This window comes from Oryzias latipes, chromosome 6 (assembly GCF_053564925.1).
Source record: "Oryzias latipes strain Hd-rR chromosome 6, Olatipes_Hd-rR_3.1".
Taxonomy (NCBI): Eukaryota; Metazoa; Chordata; class Actinopteri; order Beloniformes; family Adrianichthyidae; genus Oryzias; species Oryzias latipes.
In genome coordinates, this window is record NC_136242.1 from 7,272,748 (window position 1) to 7,295,996 (window position 23,249).

At 41.8% G+C, this 23,249-nt stretch overlaps 1 protein-coding gene and 1 long non-coding RNA gene across 3 annotated transcripts in view; one reads left to right on the forward strand and one right to left on the reverse strand.

Annotated features, from left to right (window-relative positions):
• Nucleotides 1–990: 990 nt before the first annotated feature.
• Nucleotides 991–23,249, forward strand: part of tph2 (tryptophan hydroxylase 2 (tryptophan 5-monooxygenase)) — a 28,036-nt gene continuing 5,777 nt past the window's right edge. The window contains exons 1-10 of one of the 2 annotated variants that reach the window (XM_020703662.3): nt 991–1,257; nt 9,409–9,543; nt 9,628–9,811; nt 9,924–10,087; nt 18,561–18,628; nt 18,701–18,897; nt 19,008–19,143; nt 19,262–19,388; nt 20,223–20,318; nt 22,111–22,244. In XM_020703662.3, coding sequence (XP_020559321.1) covers nt 1,078–1,257; nt 9,409–9,543; nt 9,628–9,811; nt 9,924–10,087; nt 18,561–18,628; nt 18,701–18,897; nt 19,008–19,143; nt 19,262–19,388; nt 20,223–20,318; nt 22,111–22,244 — 1,421 coding nt within the window. In that variant the 5' untranslated portion in view covers nt 991–1,077. 2 annotated transcript variants of the gene reach the window in all.
• On the reverse strand, nt 5,387–11,594 carry LOC105354165 (uncharacterized). Its single transcript, XR_013656314.1, has 4 exons — nt 11,173–11,594; nt 9,373–10,085; nt 6,666–6,805; nt 5,387–6,572 (listed from the first exon to the last, which is right to left on the reverse strand). It is a non-coding gene; the product is annotated as an uncharacterized LOC105354165 (long non-coding RNA).

The window sequence follows — 23,249 nt, forward strand, 5'->3', positions numbered from 1 at the left end:
GACAGAGGAAGAGGAGGGTATCTTCTGCCATCTGCTCATAAAGCTGCATCACATCCACAACAAAGCTCTTGCTTTCATTTCCTGTCTGGCAGGAAATTGGCTGCTGCTTCTTATCAGCTCCTCACCTTCAGAGCAGGCGAGCTGCGCTCCTCATCCTCGCTGAGGAGGAAGAGGCTCAGACAAGGACAAAACTGGAGCTCCAAACATCTGCTGAAAGGTCCTTTTTGGACACGAGAGATCAGAACAGAACTGCTACATGCTCAAGCAGTCCAGCTCGCAGTACTTAGGTTCTGACCCAAACTGTCAGAACTGGAGTCTGGACGGGACCAGAGGCAGAAAGGAGGTGGAAGATGGTCCCATCTATTTCTATGAAACTCAGTCGGGTCAGCACTGACCCGGTTTAGGTCTAAGTACGTAAAACTGCACAAACGTGCAGAACTGATGTAGAGTGGACCTGCTGAGACGCTTCAGTCATGAATGGATCTTCAGGATCTGCTTCTCTCCAATCTCCAGGAAGGTCTTCGGCAGCTTTGGATCACTCAGACGACTCGGGACCAGTCCAGATGGTTCTGTGCTTGGACAGATATTTGGACCTCTTCTGTCCTGGTTTAAGACCGTACCTGAACTTGGGGTTCTGGTTGTTGAATGGTCATCTTAGGCACCAGAAGATCCTACTGATGTTTGGACCTGAGGATTACAGTGAACTTGAACTTTACTGTACCACCGCTCAAGGTCCAGAAGAACCAGAACTCGGTTGGTTTATAGACTGAGACCACAGACAAGTCTGTCTGTCCTGTCCCTTCAGCTCTTCAACCCGGACTCAACCCACATGGACTCCAGATTCTGGTTCCAAGCTGAGTCTGTATCCTGTCTGCCACATCCGACTCTCTACAGAGTGGGCCCCACCCTCCCTAGCTGGCAAAATGAGCACCACAACTCATAGAGAGGAACAAATGGGAGGAGCATCCCCCTCCCTCAGGTATTTATGTGGAGGCGGGTCGGCGCTCACCCGCATCGCAGAAGCAGCAGCAGAACGGCACACTGGAGCCCTGGTACTCCTACACCCACTGGTTCCCCATGGCTTCAGGCCATGTGATGAAGGATGGCGGGCCAGAACCACCGCCCCCCCGAATGCAGCCGGCCATGATGATGTTCTCTAGCAGGTACTGGTCCAGGAGGGGACTTTCACTGGACTCAGCCATGTTTGATCACCGGAACCAGAACCTGCCGCAACAGAAGCACACTGGCGGGCAGATGGTAAGAGAAGGTCGCTCCATCCTCCTCCTCTGGTTCTGTCCTGATCCCACACCTCCTCACGGGGTGTGCTGCTGCCTGTCATCCTTTCATGATGCGGTTCTGTAAAGATGTGGTAGAACCTGCAGCTACGTGTTGAGGATGGGGGCAGATGAAAACGAAGCTTCAGGTTGCTCAGCTTCCTTTCCATCTGTGTCTCCTGTGTTTTTAAGATAAGATAAATCTCTATTGTCATTGCACAGTGTTACTTTGTCCAGAGTACAATGAAATGTGATACAGTCCCACATCAGTGACATTAGAGAAAAACAAATAATTATAATAAATAAAAGGGAGGGGGAGAGAAAAAACTAGTTCAATTTTTTTGAGCTGAGTGATCCACTGAAGTCTATTTAAAGATTTGAACATACAACTTGATTGATTGATTGATTGATTGATTGATTGATTGATTGATTGATTGATTTTTGAGCACTGTAGTCAAAGCAATAATGAAAGTACACAGATTGATCAAACTAATCACAGAAATGATGAAATGCATAGATAAAAAAACAGAAACTAAAACAAAACAAAGACACTTAAATCACATTTGCTTAATTAAATATACTGATCATTAACTAAAGTCAGGTAGAGCTTGATTTATTGCTTGGGAAGAAGCGAGTTTATAGAATTCCACCCCTACTGAGTTAATTCATTTGAAAGTTTTACATAGTTTTTGTAATCCGGTTCTGATCAGAAAAATTGTTTTCAAGTTACTAAATCCAGTTCTTAGTAATGATTGATCATCTTCAGAAAACATTAACTCATGATTTCAGTAAACAGTAACGGTAACCTTTATGTAATGATCATCAATTATCATTAGAACACATGATCACAATAAACCAGTAATTATTGCTACACATTGCAGATCAAGTAAAGAAAATCGATAGCTTATTGATTGTAATTTATGATTGTATTTGTTCATGTATTTGGAATTATTCAAACACCTGTTGATCCTTAACTCCTCTTATCGTCATATCCTGAAATCAGAGTTTATTTCTACATTTTCTTGAATATTTGGATATCTGAACATTGTCTGAGCTCATTACTGAACCCGTTCCAAAGTTTAGTGCCACACACCGACACACAGAATCTTTTCTTTGTGGTTCTTATCAGTTTGATCTTGAAGTTCCTACATCCCCTCAGTCTGTGACCTCCTTCATTTTCTGAAAACTGTTTTTGGATGTTGAATGGTAACGATTTCTCACTGGCTCTGTATAGAAGTTGTTGGTGTAAAAATCAAAAAGTCTGGATTGATAAAATAAATTGCTTGTATGATCAAGATATCCGACTTTATGTAAAATTCTGATGGCTTGTTTTTTAAGTAAAAAGAGAGGATGTAGTGAGCTAAAATTATAGAATTATTCCCCCTAATGTCTATACAGTAGGTAAAATATGGTAATATGAAGGTGCAGTACAATAAATATTTACTGTCGTATTTTAATATATGTTTAGATTTATTTATGATTGAAATACTTTTTGAGACATTAGTTTACTGTATATGTGTCTGATGTGTTGCTTCCAACTTAGTTTGTCATCGATAAAATCCCCTAAGAATTTGATTTTTGCAACACTTTCAATTGAGACATTATTATTTTGTATTGAGAGCTTGGTTTTGGCGTAGTTACAAAAAAACTTCCCTTTGGTTTTATCTAGGTTCAAAGATAATTAGTTTTAATCCATCCCTGATTTTATTTTGTTAACTCTATGTTTACCACATTGATAAGTTCCCCATAATTGTCAGTAGAATATATTTGTGTCATCAGGTAATAATATGAGTTTCATAAGCTTTGAAACATTGAATATATCATTTATGTAAATATTGAATAGCAGCTGGCCCAGAATTGATCCTTGTGGAACACCACAACTTATCTCTTTGGTTTCTGATGTAAATTCATCAATCTTGACTAATTGTTTTCTTCCCGTTAAATAGCTTTTGACCCACATTAGCGCTAGTCCTCTTTTACCAGACCCCTCCACTTTGTCCAGTAGGATGTCGTGATTGAGAGTCAAATGCTTTTTTTTTTAAGTCAATGAAAATTTCAGCTGCATATTTCTTTTTGTTCAGAGCATTTGTGATTTCATCCACAGCATCAATGATGGCTAATGAGGTTGATCTGTTTTCTCTAAAGCCAAACCACTTGAGCAGCAGCTGTTGCTTTTCAGTCCACACTCAGGGCAGGCTGTGCTCACTTTTGCCCCAGATGTGGGCAGCTGTGGGATTGTTAGCCCTCTGCTCTGACTGTTGGGGTTCTGATATCCATGAAGTTGTGTTCTTCATCAAGCTGATGCCCAGGTTTGTCGGTTTCCTTTTCAAAAGCGGTCCTTTTAAAATGAGATGATCCACAAAGGCAGCTGCTGCTTTATCCTGTTTGATCCTGTTCTTCATGGGATGAATGAAGGCAAACTGACTGCTGCTGTCAGGTTCAGCCAGAGCACTGTGCTGCCGTCTGTATGATCCATGCATGTTGCACATGACACAACACTACTACAAACACACAACGTTGCTGTCATGGACACATAAACTCACTGGCCACTTTATTAGGCACACCTGTCCAACTGCTCATTAACGCGAATATCTAATGCATTTCCTAAATGCATTTATTTATGTAGACATGGTCCAGACGATCTGCTGCAGTTCAAACCAGCATCAGAATGGAGAAGAAAGGTGATTGAAGTGACTTTGAAAGTGGCATGGTTGTTGGTGCCAGACAGGCTGGTCTGAGGATTTCAGAAACAGATAATTTACCGGGATTTTAACCCACAACCATCTCTAGGGTTTATAGAGAAGGGTCCAAAAAGAGAAAGTATCCAGTGAGCTGCAGTTCTGAGGGTGGAACTGTCTTGATGATGCCAGAGGTCAGAGGAGAACGGCCAGACTGGTTTCAGCTGGTAGAAAGACACTAGTAACTCTATTGGTTGCACCCATTGTCTGCAGAAGAGCAACTCTGAACGCACAACAAATTTAACCTTGAGGCAGATGGACTACATAACAGGAAACTGAGGGTACAAATCACATAGACTCACCAAAACTGGACAGTAGAAGATTGGAAAAACGTAGTCTGGTCTGATGAGTCTCCATTTCTGCTGCCACACTCGGATGGTAGGGTCAGAATTTAGCATCAACAACATGAAAGCATGGATCCATCCTGCCTTGTATCAACGCTTCAGGCTGGTGGTGGTGGTATAGTGGTGTGGGGGATATTTTCTTGGCACACTTTGGACCCCTTAGTACCAATTGAGCATTGTTCCAGCACCACAGTCTACCTGAGTATTGTTGCTGACCATGTCCATCCCTTTCTGACCACAGTGATGGCTACTTCCAGCAGGATAAGGCGCCATGCCATGAAGCTGGAATCATCTCAGACAGTTTCTAGAACACGACAGTGAGTTTTCTGAACTCGAATGACCTCCACAGTCACCATATCTCAACCCAATAGAGAACCTTTGGGATGTGGTGGAACAGGAGATTGGCATCATGGATGTTCAGCCGACAAATCTACAGCAACTGCATGATGCTGTCATGTCAATCTGGACCAAAGTCTCTGAGGAATGTTTCCAGTTGTTGAATCGATGCCACCAAGGATTAAGGTAGTTCTGAATGTAAAAGGGGGTGTGATATACACACATAGTGGTCAAACATGTTTATTGTAAAGCCTGATAGCAGCAGGAGGGAAAGATCTTTAGAACCTCTCGTTCACACAGTGAGGGTGGATCAGTCTGTCACTAAAGCTGCTGTCCAGAGCAGGCAGGACCTCCAGGAGTGGATGGGTCTTGTGCTCCAGCTCAGATGTCAGTTTAGCCGGGACTCTTCTGCATCTTAGCTCCCTGACTGATTCCAGGGGGTTGGCCCAGGACACAGCCGGACCTCTTGATGACTGTCCAGCTTCTGTCTTTCCCTCTCTTTGATGCTGCTGCTCCACCAGGTGGCGCCATACAGGATGGTGCCATAGAGGGTATTCAGCAACAATTAAATGTTTTCCCCAACTCTTGTACAGATTAACAGCATAAACATCGACGTGGCTCATAAAACTAAAGTTCTAGGAGTAATTATTGACAAAAAAAAATCAGTTGTAAACCTTATATCAAACACATCAGGTCAGAATTTGTCACAGTACTTTAATCATAAACAAAGTCAAATGTGTTCTGGACACATGTACTAATACTACTAGTTGGGGAAACATTTACATCTACTGTCCATCGTCTGTATGTACTACAAAAAAAGAGCTATCAGAACAATTCACAGTGCCAAATGCAGTGCAGTGGTAGGGCGGTCGACCTCTGATCGGGAGATTGCAGGTTCGTTTCCCGCCTTGCCATGTGTCCTTGGGCAAGACACTGAACCCCATCTTGCACTTGGTGGAAAGTTGGCGCCAGTGTTCAGCAACGGAGCTGCCACCACTGTGCGAATGAGTTTGTGAGTGTAAAGCACTTTGGGCCTTCAAGAAAGGTAAAAAGGAGTTTTACAAGTATACGCCATTTACCATCCTCTTTTTGTCCAATCTAAAATACTAAACTTATTTAACTTTAGAGCATTCCAGACAGTTTGATTTTAAAATAAGATAAGGCCTAACTTGCTTCCAATTCATTTATAAATAGGTTCCTTTGAGAGAGAAGTAAAATAAAAGGGGGACAGTAAACCTAGAACAACATTAAAAATATTTAGCATGACAGTAACTGGAGAAAACTGTGGAAATAATTACATTTACAACTAAAAGAATGTCCAAACATTTTTCAATGTACAAATAAATATAAAGAATAGTTTTCACTCCTTACACTAAAACTCAACAGATAATAGTTGTGTGGTGATTGTTCGTTGTTGATGTCTGATGATTGTAATGAATGCCTGGTATTTGTGTGATTGATGGTGATTGATTGATCAATCATCAGCAATTGACTTTTTAGTTTTTGGGTCAAAGCTGAATGGATATTGAGGGGTAAGCTTTTCAAAGATTTTCTTAAGTTCTGTCAAATTAAGACTTTTTTTCCTTAAATAAAAAAGATTGCACGATTGTTATCAATTACAAGTTTTTATTATATGTTTGAAATAAATAAACTAAATTAAACTAACCCTGCGACAGACTGGCGACCTGTCCAGGGTGCCCCCTGCCTTTGCCCACACGTGGCCGGGATAGGCTCCGGCAGCCCCGTGACCCCGAAAGGGAAAAAACGGGAGAAGAAGAAGATAAATGAATGAAATTAAACTAAACCAAGGTCCTCAGGAATGACCCAGATCTCCAAAGAACCCCAGTCTCCTCAGCAGGAACAAGCGGCTTTGGGCCTTCCTGCACAGCAAATCAATCCAGATTATTACTGAGGTGAACACCCAGGTACTTGTAACAGCACATTTCTTCAGTGTACCTATTCTGCGTGATTACCAATGAGGGGGCAGCAGGCGGATGCCTGTGGAAGTCCACCACCATCTCGGTGGTTTCTCGACGTTCATGATGAGGGTCAAACTATGGCAAAGCATTGTCTTCAGGTGGAGAACGGGGTGGAGGGGGGGCCAGCAAAGTGTCTAGAATGAAAAGAGATAAACATCCATAAAATTAAAGACAAAAATGTGAATTGTGATTGGCTGAGAAGAAAAGGCGGGCTATTGGGTCAGAATGGAGGCCTAATTGATGACGGTGTGAATAGTGATATAACGGCCCAGCGTATCTGGAAGTGAGGCAGATCTTTCTTATTGAAATTGCACCAAAGTTTCATGATGATTTCAGTGAGAGAAATGTTACCAGCAATTATTCCTCCTTCCTCTTCCGCCCAAGTCACACTCACATCTGTTCATCTTGTGTCTTTTTACCATCCAGGAATCTCCTTTAAAAAAAAAATTTCTTCCAAAAGTCATCATGACGTTTTTGTAAGAATATTACCGGTATGTAATGAATACAGGGAAAATATTCCATGCTGCTAGCTTCCTCCCCAACCTAGGACTGAGATGAAGGCATGTGCTTGCTCCCAGCAGCAAATGGAGTTTGCAATGGTGCTCTCAGACTCCAACCTAATCATGTATTACTCACCGCTTTTATCTTGTTAAGTGACCCTCAATACAGAATCAGGGGCTCAAACATTAATACAACTTTTTTTTTTTAATTCCTTCAAGAAAATAAGTCATCCTCTCTCTCATCTCATATGCCTTCTATTAAATACCGTTAACGTTCCAAGGACTGCCTAAGTGTTCCTCTGGTAGGAACCAAACTGTCCAGTTTGGTCTTCACAAAGGAAATAAAACAAGTACTTATTTATTTTTGTGTTTGGTGATTTTAAGCGTATACTTATATAGCGCCTTTCTTCCTACAAGGACAAAGCGCTTTACAGTCACAGACCCATTCACCCAGTCACACACACATTCACACACACATTCACACACTGGTGGTCGCTCCGCTGCCAAACACAGGCGCCCGCCTACCACCAGAGGCAAGGTGGGGTTCAGTGTCTTGCCCAAGGACACTTCGACTCATGGGCGTGCAAGGCGGGAATCGAACCTGCAACCTTACGATCATGGGACGACCGCCCTACTGCTGCACCACGGCCGCCACATTTTAACATCGACCTTTTGAATCCTCATAAGATTAAAGCAGTTGAAGAATTTATTACTACCATGTACAGCAGGCGTGGGCAATTCCAGGCCTCGAGGGCCGGTGTGTCTGCATGATTTCCAGATAGCCTTGCCCTACTCATGGCTGATTACCTGGTTCAGGTGTGTCCAGCCAATCAGAACATGCCAGAGCAAGGTATGATGGAATAAATGCAGGAATGCGGCCCCTTAGTGCCCACCTCTGATGTACAGCATTATCTTATTTTTAAGAATTACAAAACCAAGTAGGATAACTGCAAGTGGTGCAACATTAATTGATAATATATAATTTCCAATGACATTGAAAATAAAACAGTTAATGGGTTGCTAATTAAAGACATTAGTGACCATCTTCCTGTTTTCACAGTATATGTCAGTAGTTATGTCAACCACAGGTTGCAGTTTTCAATGGGATACAGATGAATCAAAACAGAAACCTCCATCAATGCATTTAAAGCTAAGCTGCTTGAACAGAATGGGATGTAAGTTATCAAAAATAAAAGGTTGATGAGGCTTATGAGTATTTTTTACTGATATTTGGATTGTTGTATGATAAACATTGTCCAGTAAAAAATTCAAACAAAAAATTAGGGATTTCCATTGTCCATGAATTAGAAAAGGATTGCAAAATCTTCTTTCTCTTTCGGCTTGTCCCATCAGGGGTCGCCACAGCGTACGAGTCACATGGTAAACTTGGCAATGTTTTACGTCAAATCATTCACAAATCATTGAAGAAAAAAGGTTCAGAGCACTGTCTAGTGGGTCTAGATGACCCAGCTCCCAACGTTAAAGCGCCTAGGATAGCACAAGCGTCAAAGTCCCCATCCAATGATCTTTTAATCTATTTTCAAATCAATCTCAGTTTTTTTTTTCATTATGATTGTGTAGTTTTTGGACATAATCAAAAATCCTGAGTGTTTTTTTAGGATATAGTTTCTGTAAGTCCAAAAATGTTAACCAGCATCCAAAATGTCAGGAAGAACTTTTGCTAAAAGACTAATGATTATTGCAACCCCAAACAAAACGGAATCTTTAGCTTTCTTTCAGGCATTATTTCAGAAAATATGAATGTCACAAAATCAGCACTGAGACTCTTTAGTCCCCTTTAGCAATCCACACTCCCTAATACACGAGCACAGACATTCTCCAGATTTCAAACGTCTCTCATGGCTGTAAGTCCAAACCTTTCGGAGTTCCCATCAATCAGCGAAATCAAAAGTACACAAACAGCTTTGTTCCTATTGAAAATATTGTGTCCATCAGTTGTTGCTTTGGGGTTGACCGTAAAACAGACGATAGTAATAATAATGATAATAATAAACTTTTTTTTTAAAAAGCACTTATATTGTCCATGAAGACCCAAAAAAGAAATCAGAATAAAATCAACATGTTTGTAGCTTCCACATCCACCTTGTTAGCTTAGGCAGCAAGTAAACACTGAATTGATCATGTGATTCCTGTTTAATCCCTGGTTGAAGAATGTGATGGTGTCATAACTGGATTCTGACCTCTGCAACAGTCTACTCAGGACTCTCTGTTTTCAGTCAAGGCGAACGTCCTTCTGTCCCATCAACGAGAGGCCAGACCATGAGGCTGCAGAGGATTCTGGGAAAACAGCAGTTGTGTTTTCTCTGAAGAACGAAGTGGGCTTTCTGGTCAAAGCTCTTCAACTATTTCAGGTCAGAACCTCAAACCCACCCACCGCTTAAACTCATGTAAGGCCAGGTCTGCTCCATCACCCTCTGATTGTTCCTCTATTGCAGGAGAAGCGGGTCAACCTGAACCACATCGAGTCCCGGGTTTCAAAGCGGGTTCCTAATGAGGTGGAGATCTTTGCAGACTGCAGCTGCAGTCAGAAAGAGTTTGAGGAGCTGCTGCAGCTTCTCAGAGACAGCGTCAGTGTTGTGTCCACCAACACTCCAGCACACGTGTGGGCAGACGATGCAGGTACACGGCAGCGTTAGAAATTCAGGACTGAATGAGCTGGAAGATGGAGGAACAGTCCAGGACAGTCGATGGAATGTACTGGTCGTGGATGTAGCTCTACAGGACTGGACAGATGAGTCCAGAACACAACTGAACTCTTTTTCTCACATTTTTTACATGCGTTGTGTTTCCTCAGACGATGAAGACGTTCCTTGGTTTCCCATGAAGATCTCAGAGCTGGATCAATGCTCCCACCGAGTGCTGATGTACGGATCTGAGCTGGATGCAGATCACCCTGTGAGTTTATGTACAAAGGCACAACCGAAGAGAAAAAGGCTTTAAAGGTCCACTCCGATCATCTTTTGATCCATTGTCAAAGTTTCCCAGTGGTCTTTTAAAGTATGATGCCGTTTTTAGCTCAATCAAAGAAACTGTGTCTGCAGAGCAGCAGGAATTCATCTCAGAGTTGTGGGAAGAGCTGTTGGCGGGGAGTAAGCCCACCCCTACTTCCCATCATCCATTTGTTTACACTCTCTCCCACTAGCTTACAGCCCCTCACACCCCCATCCCATTAGCAGTACATCAAAAATGGCAAGCAATGTCAGCGCTGTGCAGCCGTCCAGTTTAGATCCAGATTCCAGCTCAGAAGAGAAAAACAAAGACGTTCATGGTCTATTTGGGGATGCATCAGAATGGAGCGGAGCAGGAAGACTGTGGTTTCCTTTTGAAGGTTCAACGTCACAGCTAGGCCTGCACAATATACCGCAAATTTATCGTTATTGCGACATTAAACTGTGCAATATGCATACCGCAGAAGACGGTGAAAATCTCAATAAATGGTTGCCTTAAATTTGCTAAAACAATCTCATGGCAGCTTGAAATATTGAACAAATGAAATAAATCCCTTTATGCATTTAACCAATCGGAAGGACCCGTTTACGTTGTTGATCAATCAGATGAGCCCTTTTATGTTTGATGTTTGCCTCCTACGTCGACGAGGGTCATTTGGAGTCTAATTTTTAAACTGTTGCAGTGAACACGGAAATTATGTTTTTGGTTGTTTTGCTATTTGTTTATATATTGCAAATTATATCGTTATCGCAATATTAATCACCTATATCGCATATCGCGAGTTTTCCTCAGATCGTGCAGCCCTAGTCACAGCTGCAAGATTTGTCATAACATTTTTTTCCTCTGCGACTGAATCGCAACAATTTGAGTAACAAAATACTGAGAAATACAATTTTAATCTTAATTTTCTTTTCATCTGTCCTCCACCATCAAATAAGTGAACGACCCTGGGAGTATTTCAGGCAGGCAACTCTAGCAGTGTGTTTAGCTGGTTACTCCTCCCTGCGGGCGGTTCAGTCTAATTAACTCACCTGTTCAGCATCCTACTTAAGTCCAGGTGTGGTCCAATCCTCTTCTTCCATTTATGCGAGCTCTGCGTTCGTCACCGGTTCTCCATGCTCGCTGTTCTCTTTCCCGCTTCCCCACGTTCTTTTGCGGACTCGATGGTCCCCCCTTTTCTGATGTGGGGGCGTCCGTCTTCCCGGCGTCCGCCCCTCCTTTTGCGGCTGTTCAGCAGGCAGTGTCCCGGCTCCTGGTGCGTCTTTTGGCGCGCTGCAGTCACGTCTCCGGCGTGCATCTGCTGGGGGAACGTCCTGCAGTGTTCGGGTTGTCAGCGGAGCTCGATTGGGAGATATCTGGGCCTTCTTGAATGCCGTGATCACCAGAATCCCTATGGTGAGCGTGCTATTCTGTCCTCTTCCTGTGTGTTTTTTTTCTGTGTTGAGGCTTTTCCGAGGCTCTTCCTGGTTCTCTGCCGACCCGGTCATCGGTGACGTCAGGCCCCTAAGGACCCTGGGAATTGCAGTTCTTTCTCTTGAACGTAAAGATCTGCACCTGGTTTGGTTTCTGCTGTGTGGTTCGGCATCGTCCGGTTATCGTTTTGGGGATTGTGGGGTCTTTTCCATGGTTGTGAGGGCTGGCGGTCCTCGCCTGGACGGGTTATCATACTGGCTAAATTTGTTGTGGCTTTTGGCGTATTTCTCTGTTGCTGTGTGTTATTTAGGAGCCAGATGTGATTCTTGGCCATCATACGAAGCTGGCTTTGTTATGTGGGCTCTCTGTTTTTGTTTCTTTCTGTTAAAGCTGCTGTGTACATTCGATAGTTTAACCAGCGTTTGGATTGGTCTTTCAATGGACCTGTCTCTCATCTGCGGACATTTTACCTATAATTGGTCTTTTTTTTGCAGCATCTGTGGCTCCTTTTCTCATTTTAATTCGCTTGGTCCAGAAATGGCGATCCTTGTGTCTTCACCACCGCATGCTCAGCGTCTGGTTCTGCTCCACCCTTCCTCCCTTTGGGCCGGCTGGTGTGTGGACAGCCGACCCGCTCTGTCGGGGAACTAACATCAGCACCCTTGTATGTGTTAGCTTTGTACGCGGCCTCGTCTTCTCAACCCAACAGATATTTTGTTGTTCTCTCTCTCTTGTTGGTTTAGAGGTTTCTGGCTGGTTAGTGGGGGCTATGTGATGGGCTCTTTCCAGTGCCCCGTTTTCGAGTCAGCCCCTAAGGGTGGCCTCGCTGAAGCATTCAGGTTTGACGCGACTTATATAAGACCTATCTGTGCCTCGCAGTTCATCCATTCTGGGCATCAGCAGCCTTATTCTTCGTGATCCTTCCGGTTTTATTTGTTTTTTGCACCGGACGCAATGCATGGCTGGGGAAGGCGGATATCGCAGATGTTCTCACTGTTCTGCCTTTCCATCCCTCCCAGTGGCATCTTCTTGGTGTTAGGTGACACTCAAAGTGTTCTTTATCAGTTTACCTTTCAGCTGTCGTAACAGTCCTGGTTTTTTCGACTACATTTCTTGGAAGCCCTGTGCAGGACTTTATGTATACCTATAGGCTCCCCTTCGTTTTGCATTTTCTTGATGATTTCTCGGTGGTCGATTTTCCTCCTTTATCCCAGGTCTTTTGCAACTCTGTGGTCGCGACTCCTTTTCGAATCTGGGTTTCCGCTTTATCCAAGTAAGACGTTTGGTCCTCCACCCATCTGGATTTATTTTCTGTCGTGGATCTCTGGTTAATTCAGTGCTTCTCAATTGTTTTTTGCCAGGCCCCCCCTAGGAAAAAGAAAATGTTTCGCACCCCAATAACCCCCCCCAAGCACTGAGCCGCTGTCACCACCGCCCCACACGTAAAATTTGCACATCGGACAATTGCCCCATATTACCTGTGCCTAAAACTGCCACTACCGCGTTCTCCCCCTGGCATTGCATCCCCACTATTTGAGAAGCACTGGGTTAATTGATGCAAGCCTCTCTTCCACTATGAAGTCCCTCGCATCGTTTTTTCAATCTTTGGATGTATGTAGAAGGGGTTTTGTCGCTGTTGGGCCACCTGAATTGTGTTGTGTGTTTTACACGGTTCAGAATGATGGGCCAACTCACTATGGAGAGAAATTAGACTCAGTCGGATTTGTGCGTGCGTAATTCTTGATTTGTGCGTAAATTAGGAATTGTGTATGCATATTCTTGCTTTGTGCGTGCGTAAATTAGGATTACTTACTCGTATTACTCACATAATACGCTTTGTGTATAATTTAAAAAAATATCAAATGAAAAAAATACAAAATGCAATTTACGTATGCACAAATTAAGATTACAACAGCTTGAAACTACTTACACACACACATCTTTAAAAAAAACACGCACAAAGCCAAAGTTACGCATGGATCTAGCGTGAGACTGTTTTCATGTCTCACAAATTCATCCGTAAGTGCTTCGTTTAAATACCAGTGGAATGCTCGCTCATTAGAATTTCCCTATCAGCCTTATGACGTATTATGTGAGTAACAAATCACGCACAAACCCAAATTTATGCACAAATCCTAATTTGCGCACACACAAAGCAAGAATATGCATACACAAATCCTAATTTCTGCACAAATCAAGAATTACGCACGCACAAATCCAACTGAGTCTAATTTCTCTCCATAACTCACTCTCTGTGCAACATATTTAATTTTGGAAAAAAAACTGCAAAGTATACAAAATCACGGTCAAAAAGAGGGCACTTGGTCACATTCTGCTGACTCATTCAACCCGTATTGCCTTGACTTCTTCTGCTGGTCAGCTACTGATCTATTCGCATAACCTTGCACAATTAACACATACAACACAAGTTCTGCACTGTTTTATACAGATTACATAACTTTTAAGAGTAAACAAAAATCACCAAATCCATTTTACTCCAGTAGCGAACACTTAAACTCCTTACATGTGTGAGCTCTAGCTTAGCTTAGCTCTTGACCTAAAAACGTAATATTCTCAACACTTTCATTTTTGTTCAAATGCCTGTTCCATAAACTCAAGCTTCTGCAAAGCTTTTATGCATCTCTCAGCACTTAACTTTTTACATTTTAGCTTACACTGGTTTCAAACATTTCTAATGTGTGTTAAACTGCTCGCCACCGATCCACCTCCGCCATCTTGGAAACAAAACGTGATGTCTGAATCATGTCAACTTCTTTAAACTACACATTTACTTAACTCATGTTCCTCTTTAAAGCACTTAAGACACATCCTTACTGTTTTAAATCATGTGTGTGTTGATTTCAGCCAGCTTACCTGCAAAGTATACAAAATCACGGTCAAAAAGAGCGCACTTGGTCACATTCTGCTGACTCATTCAACCCGGATTGCCTTGACTTCTTCTGCTGGTCAGCTACTGATCTATAGAGCACCGATTAGGTATTGACCCAAACCTTTTTCAACACAAACTGACAGTTTAAGTAGTTCTAACAGTGATGTTACTGATTATTTCCGAGATCAAAATGAAATTAAATGTGGGGCTGTTTTAATGAATTTTTAAATCACACAGTGCCACATGTGCATTATTCCCAGCGGACATCCGTTCATCTTGTTTTCTCGTTTTAGGTAGTTCAGTCCAATGAGTTATATCACTAGAGGAGACACACCCGCTTTATAAGCCTGGCCAACGGTGGCGGAGCGCGACGCCATCTTGGTGAGGTCGACGACGCCCACATGACAAAGATTTCTATTGCTTTTAGTGGTGTCGAAGTAGCTTTTATATACTATATATATTTTTACATTTATATATATTTATACATATATGTAAATATATTATATTTATATATATAGATATATATAGAGATATATATAAGAGAGAGAGAGAGAGAGAGAGAGAGAGAGAGAGAGAGAGAGAGAGAGAGAGAGAGAGAGAGAGAGAGAGAGAGAGAGAGAGAGAGAGAGAGAGAGAGAGAGAGAGAGAGAGAGAGAGAGAGAGAGAGAGAGAGAGAGAGAGAGAGAGAGAGAGAGAGAGAGAGAGAGAGAGAGAGATCATTTGTTGTTGTTAAAGAAGAGAAACAGTCAGCCTTATAAGCTCAAACTTTAATGAAAATGCATTGTTGCAGGACTTCTTAAAAATAAAAATATTATTACAAAGAATTTTTAAAAATAATTTCATAACATTTAGAAGTTTTAGACCTCTTTAACATGTAATTTAAATTATTTAGAAAAACCCAACAACTAGTCAATAATAATAATAAATCAATAGTAAGTCAATACAAACAATAAATAATAACAATAAAAAATAATGTCAATAAATTATAAAAATGAGTCTATTAATAATAAGTCCAAAAGAAGTTCAAAAGAAGTCCAAAAGTGAACAATAGATTTCCCCCTTTAAAAAAAACAACAACAAAGAAAAACAGTCTGGCCTCTTATCTAAATGGGTTTCCATAAATCTTTCGAAAATATCCAGATTGTATTACTAGTTGGTACCACAGTGATCCATCTGGGTTAACTCTTTTTATTGCTAAGGTCCACTTTTTCCTTAAGTCTGAATCCATTGGAAACCTGCAAGAAAAGTTCAGTCACTGAGTCAGAAATGTAATGTATATTACTATAATAGTCTAGTACGCTGTATACAAGTTTAGCTAAATAAAATGTACATTTATGTCGACAGCAAATTATCCGTACATCATGCAGAATGTTGATAACATCCCTGCAGCATCATACATGTCAACATGTGTATCATTAATGAAGCCCCTGCAGCATTAAAAGAAAAAAATTATAGTACTTACCTGTGAAATGATATACCTTCCTCCTTCATGGACTCAGTTCTCTGATTTTGGCAGTTGAAACCCAAACGATGAACTGGTATTATGCAAAAAATGTTCACATGCATGCACTGCAGTAGTAACTTGACCTCACCAAGATGGCGGTGCTCTCCTCCCATGAGTAACCACGTGATGTCTCCTCTAGTGATATAACTCATTGGTTCAGTCCTGGATCTCCGTGTTCCTGTTGCTCTGGATGTTTCTTTGTCTTGCGTTTCTGGTCTCTCCTTCTCGATGCTTGGAGTGGTTTTTGTAACGGCGATGACTGATTCGGGTCTTTGGTCTCCCTCTACTTGTTTTCTGAGGCTGCGTCCTCCGTTTTTTTTGGGGGGAATTTAATGAAGACTGGTTTATGAATGTCCGGCCGCCGGAAATTTAGGATGTTGAACCCAAATCCACAGCTAATGGTCCACTAACAGATCATGGTGTTCTGAGAGAATTCAGCCGTGGAGATTATACAAAGGTTGTTTCAAGAAGTGCGATGACAAATAGTTTAACTTTTCGGTTGACAGGGTTTAATGTTTAAATAACTTTACACCACGAGCAAATTTTATCCTGGCTGTAGAAACAATATCACTGACACTCTCTAGCTTCAGTTCCAAGAGTTAAAATTTGTGTCGCAAGCCAATCCTCAATCTGCCCTGCTTCAAGCAGATGACACTTGACTACAAGCATCTCCATTTAGAGACTTGTTGTACTCCGTCTCTAAAAGCATGAGGTTGAGCCCAGCTAAAATACTATCAAAACCTACGATCCCTCATGAATTTCAAATTGTTGTTCATTTGCCAGTATCCAGACACCCCTTTGCCAATTGATATTTCAGTAGTCTGTGCTTTTGTTGTCCACCTATTTGAGAACCACTGATTTCAAGTACAAAGCATCAAATCAAATCCAGCCGAGCTGCAGTCCATTGCTACGTGAGATGTCGAACTTCCTCATCTACAAATCTCCTTGGTCCCTGGATACCCTTCCATTCGCCTGCTCCTCAATGGCCTTCTAAAGGTGCGTCCCTCCGGAAATGACAAAGATTACTTCTCTCTTACCATTGCAACCCCTACCCCCCGGTCAGCACTTACATCTGGCGGATGACGTAAAACCCTTGACGGGGTTAGCTGGCTTCCAAATTCCACAGTCTCTGCTCGTCCTGCAGTTTCCCTGCAGATCGTTGCCCCTGCACACCTTGAATTGGTGCTGCTACAATGACTGCACTCCACGTACCTATTTCTGCACTGGAAGTGATGGGGTTGTGGACCTCCTCCACATTCCAAAGAGACTTCAGACTTAAATCAACCAATACGTTAGTAGCAGAAAGGAAAATAATTTGTTGGATTATGGTTGTTTGAAATCTATATTTTGCCAGGTGGAAGCCTCAAAATTAGGATGTCTGAAGCTCGTATTATAGAATGCCTATTGAGCTCGAATTTGGATGTTCCTTAAACTCGTACTATTAGTATGCAGATGGAAGCATCGAATTTATTGCTGTTAAGCTCGTATCTTAGTTCTTCAGATGAAAGCGTCGAATTTATGGATGTTATTTGAGCTCGTATCATGGTATGCCAGTGGAAGCGTCGGATTTTTGGATGTTTAGCTTCGTGTCGTCTTACAGGTTAGTTTCATGGCTGTTTCAATTTATAGTTCCCTACAGCGTCTTTGCAGATATTGGCTCCACGTTCAATTTGCCAAGCTCTTTTTCTCTTTTATCTAGATGGTGTGTTCCCTTCGTGGCACTGTTCTCGAACAGGAGCGGCCCAACAGTCAATGGTGCCGGGTCACACATAGCAGTCAGAATTGTAAGTCTGTTGAATATGGAATGCCTCCAAAACACATTTCTTCTGACTTAAACACATATAATACTGATCTTAACATTCACTTTCTCTTCAAACTCTTGCTGATCTCCATTTAGTTTTCTATGGGGATCTTTGTTTTTATGTATCTGAACGGAGGCTTATGCCAACTAAAAGAAATATGGAAATAAATCTTCTTTACTGCATGAGTTGTCTAACTGAAGTGAACGACCCTGGGAGTATTTCAGGAAGGCAACTCTAGCAGTGCGTTTACCTGGTTACTCCTCCCTGCGGGCGGTTCAGTCTAATCAACTCACCTGTTCAGCCTCCTACTTAAGTCAAGGTACGGTCCAATCCTCTTCTTCCATATCTGCGAGCTCTTTGTTCGTCACCCCACCCTCCTCCCCAGCTTCCACCTGTGAGCTCCGTTAGGGGTAGTTTAATACCCAAATTTTTTTATGGAGATCTTTGTTTTATGTATCTGAACGGAGCCTTGTGCCAAACTAAAAGAAATATGGAATAAAACTTCTGCCAAACTAAAATAAATATGGAATAAATCTTCGTTACTGCATGAGTCGTCTGACTGAAATGTCATAAGAACATGTTAAAAACACCAAAAACACCATTTCCATCTGAGTGGGGGTTTAGGACAAGAAGAAGGGAACTAAGGAGGTCTAGAAGGTAAGCAGACAGGTTGCTCATTAACATGATAATCTTGGGTTTCCAAAAGCCAAAGTTTTGCTCTGCAAACACCTTTCCATTTTGAATTCAGTTTCCTTGCAACGGTCTAATAGAGCAAAGTTAACGTGAACTGAGCTTCATCCCCCTCTCCAGGGTTTCAAGGACGAGGTTTATCGCCGGCGCAGGAAGTACTTTGTGGAGGTGGCCATGAATTATAAGTTGTAAGTATCTTCCTTTCGCCCTCCACTGGTCTTCCTGTTGGACAGAGCGGTTCTGACCCATACTCCCCACAGTGGGCAGCCCATCCCTCGTATTGAGTATACCCCAGAGGAGGTGAGAACCTGGGGTGTGGTGTTCAGAGAGCTGACCAAGCTGTACCCCACTCACGCCTGCAAGGAGCACTTAAAGAACCTGCCGCTTCTCACCAAACACTGTGGCTACCGAGAGGACAACATCCCCCAGCTGGAGGATGTGTCCATGTTTCTCAAAGGTACCACCTTTTTTTTCTGGCCTGTGCCTCCTTACTCCTAAAGATGGTGGAGAAAATAGAAACAGACACAGCTTAAGATAGCTAACCTCCACAATGTGACCTCACTTCAGAGCGTTCGGGCTTCACGGTGCGGCCCGTCGCAGGCTACCTGTCTCCTCGAGACTTCCTGGCGGGTTTGGCGTTTAGAGTATTCAACTGCACCCAATACATTCGTCATGGCACTGACCCGCTCTACACCCCAGAACCGTAAGTCCCTCTGCCTTTGATCCACTTTACAATGCTCCAGGACCTGCTGAAACCAGGGGGGAGGCATGAAATTCCTAGCGCATGCTGAGGTGGTTTTTGTGTTATGTTTTGTTCTCAGGGATACGTGTCATGAGCTACTGGGTCATGTTCCTCTGCTGGCTGATCCAAAGTTTGCTCAGTTCTCCCAGGAAATCGGTTTGGCTTCCTTAGGAGCCTCTGATGAGGACGTTCAGAAACTGGCAACGGTGAGTAAACACTTCACAGCAGAATGTCTGTTCCACTGCAGGTGATCCACACTTTAGCATGAAGATCATGCACTCAGCCAGAATGCTTCAGGACGATGGACTGCCACAAAATGCTGCCTGAAGGTGGCCCTGTTGAGCCACCAGAACCTCCAAGAAGGATATTTCCTGCTTGGTTGAGGAGATCTAATCTCTAATCCCACACACCATCATACACCTTTAAATGTAAACTCCACTCCACAGGCAGGTTTGAATGATGTGCTGCACTCAGCGGTGTTGGATGTTTTCTGACACGACCACAACTGAACTTCTTGTTCTGTGTGCACAGATGCATGGTTGGTTGGGGTGGGGGATTTTCACAAAGAGGAACATGGAGGGGAACACAAGAACTGAATCTGTGTTCATATACAAGGGTGTGCGTGCCTGTGTGTTCGTCTTTCCTTCAAAGAAACACTTCATCTTGACAAATCAAAAGTGATGTTTTTCATTTTAGGGAGCACATCCAATAAAGCTCACAGGTACTGCTGCTGCACTAACACCCCCCCCCACCCCCCCCCCCGTGGCTGACTTGTGTTTGGGAAATAAAGGTTTAGCAACATCCTCCGGAAATAAACTAATGACTGTTATTTTGGGTGGGCTGTTATGAAGTCATGTAGAAAATGCAGTGAACTTGGATGACCTTTCAGCGGCGTTTCAGGTGTTTCACACTCTTTCCAGAATTATGAACTTTTAGATCAAAGGAACTAAACCGTGTCCATCAACAGAGCTGAACAGTCATGACGTGATGGTTGCTCATCTGCACAAATAATAATGTTGTTGTCTCCTCGTACTTTTCAGTGTTACTTTTTCACAATCGAATTTGGACTCTGCAAACAAGACGGTCATCTGAGGGCCTACGGAGCCGGACTGCTCTCCTCTATCGGGGAACTCAGGGTGAAACAAACACACAAATTAAAAGACACACACACAAGAAAATAGCACATGCATGACAACACACATAGACACACACACCCAAAGAAAACACACACACACACAAAAAATACAATACACAAAGATAACACTCAAATAAAGATAACACACACACACACACACAAAAAAGACCGGTATAAAGTCAGAAGACGTGGCGGATAATTAAAATAAAATTAATTCATAGGATATTATATTTTCTAAATATAATAATCGAATTGAATCCACTGTGTTTTAGCAGCGTCTGTGGAGCGTTACAGAGCCAGTGTTCCACCAAAAACTGTGACCTAATCCTTCCCCCATGAGAGCTGCAGCTTTGATGTTGATGATATATAATAACTATAATTGAAAACATTAAACTGTTTTCAGGCTGTTTTTTGTTATGATTTAATATAAAATGTAATCACCTGGAAACAGATCTAGGATTCTATTTTAAAGCTGTTCTTGTTTTCTCTGCATTTCTCGGTTTAAATACCATTCCATGACATTTCTAAAATTTATAAATTACTATTATACTATTAAGTTTATTTTCTCTAAAAAAATTCAGAAGGTGGACTGTATTTCTGAGTGAAATAGTGACATAATTTGGCAGATAAAAATGTGTTTGGCTGGTACATTTTTGGCCAGTTAAAGTTTGACCCGTGTGTGGACTTTTTACAGTTATTTAAAATACAGAAGAAGAAAAAAACAGCGTAACATGAACTGCAAATTATCCAGAAGGCATGTTCCTTCTAAAACAGGAAATACCACCAAGCTTTTTTCTCACCTGAAGCAGAGCCACGGAGCATGTTCAGTCTCAGACTGAAACAAACGACGACTCTCCAGCAAAAATAACAAAGGTCAGACCTGCACAGCAGCAACAGTCCAAACCACCAGAAGAAATTCTGAAATGTTGGATGTTGTCACAGGATGTTGACTAAAATCAATGTCAATTTTAGGTTTGTTCTGTAAAACTTGCAAACATGTGAATGTTTTCTTCATTCAGTCATCTTCTAAACCCGTTTTATCCCCCAGCCGGGACTTGAACCAGGGGCCTCTTTGCTGTGAGGCAAGAGCGCTAACCACTGCCAAATATTAGAATTTCTTTGTAGAATTATTTTTTTGTTTTTAAAGGGGGTTGATTAAGCAATTTGTTGGTCTGTTTTGTCTATTTTTTTCTTTTCTTGTCTTCAAGGTGGTGTGTGCTCGTAATGAACTCAATCTCTTGACATTTTGGATTACACACCTTGGATTTGATCTCGGGGTTTTCCTGCATAAGACGCACCTGTCTCCGTTAATAGTTACACATTGATTAGGATGAGTATGGAGGTGACATTTTTAGATGACCTTAAACAGTTGGAACTGGATCCAAGTTAAACATTAACAGGAAGATGTTATTGATGCTACTTCAGAGAACTCTAAAGGACACAGTGACTTATCTAAGTTCTGGTTCACCAAAAGTTGAAGCTGGGGTTACTGAAAAACCATCTTCTACAGCATTTGCAAACATTTGTCCTGATTTTTCTCTCTGATGGAGCATATTTTATTATGTAAAAAAGCAAAACAACTCATGTATCCTTCAGTTCTGAGTTCTAGAGAAACAAGTGGGTCAACAGAACTGAGAGTCAGTCTGGTTACAGAACTAAAAGGAAACCTGGGCTTGTTCTAGTTTGCATCAATTTATGACAAATAGTTTGACGTTCTAGCATCCTCTTTATCCATATTATCAAAAAATGCACTTGATTGTTCACTAAATGATGCAGCCGATGTTTTTCCCCAGCATGCTCTGTCTGACAAAGCCTGTGTGAGGATGTTTGATCCGAAGACAACGTGCAACCAAGAGTGTCTCATCACCACCTTCCAGGAGGTTTACTTTGTCTCTGAGAGTTTTGAGGAGGCCAAAGAGAAAATGAGGTGAACAGCTCACACATCTCAGCTTCAAGAAAAAAGCACCACAAACCTCAGACTCACCATAGATGGACCAACAGAACTAAAACTAAATAGCACAAACCTGCATAAACACAGGAGATGAAGATGAGATTAATAATCCATATTTTCAGCAAACATCTCACTTTAGTTCAATCTTTATTTAAGAGGATGCCTATAGTGTTTGTTTATTAAATTGTACTTTAAAAACTAGAGTATGTCTTTGGGTTAAATTCTTTAATCTGCGTTATATTTCTTTGAAAGATTCCAGATTGTTCATGTAAATTATAAATCTTCCTTCACTCAGCAGTCAGCCTTGCTGTTCCACAAGGCTCTGTGTTTGCTTCAGTCCTGTTTGGTTCAAACTTGCTTTCAGTCAGCAACAGTAAGGGGCAGCACAGCATTTCCGTTGTCATGCTGATGCCACATCAAATAAACCAGAAGATTATTGTTTTATAGATTGAAAGACTTAAACAACTTTTCATTTTCTTTTCCTAAACTTAGTTAAATCAGATTATTGTTGTTCAATCTGTGTTTTAGGCATTCCTGCCTTACAAAATCATTAATCATTACCATTGTGTTACTGCAATTCAGTACACTAGTCAGTAGGATGAACAACATATTACAGGGATGGATTTTCAATGTTATCCTTTTTCTGAGACAGCAAAAGGTGACGATAGAGAGGAAAACCGTTACAGTTCAAAAGTGATGCCAGTATCTGCATCAATGGAACAAAATGAAAACACAAAAAATGATCACAACTGACAAATCTGTCACTACAAAAAGAGTTTCAATGATACAACTTCAACATTAACAGCTTAACACACACACACACACAAAGTCTTTGACACTTTTGAAGTTTTGTCTTGGTGTCTGCCTCTTGAACTGAAAGAGGAAGTCTGTTTCACAAAAGAGATTAGACTCTTGTAATTTTTTCTTTCTTCTTTAAAAAGTCCAAAATGTTGCAGCCCTAGTTTCCCAATTTGTTTTTTG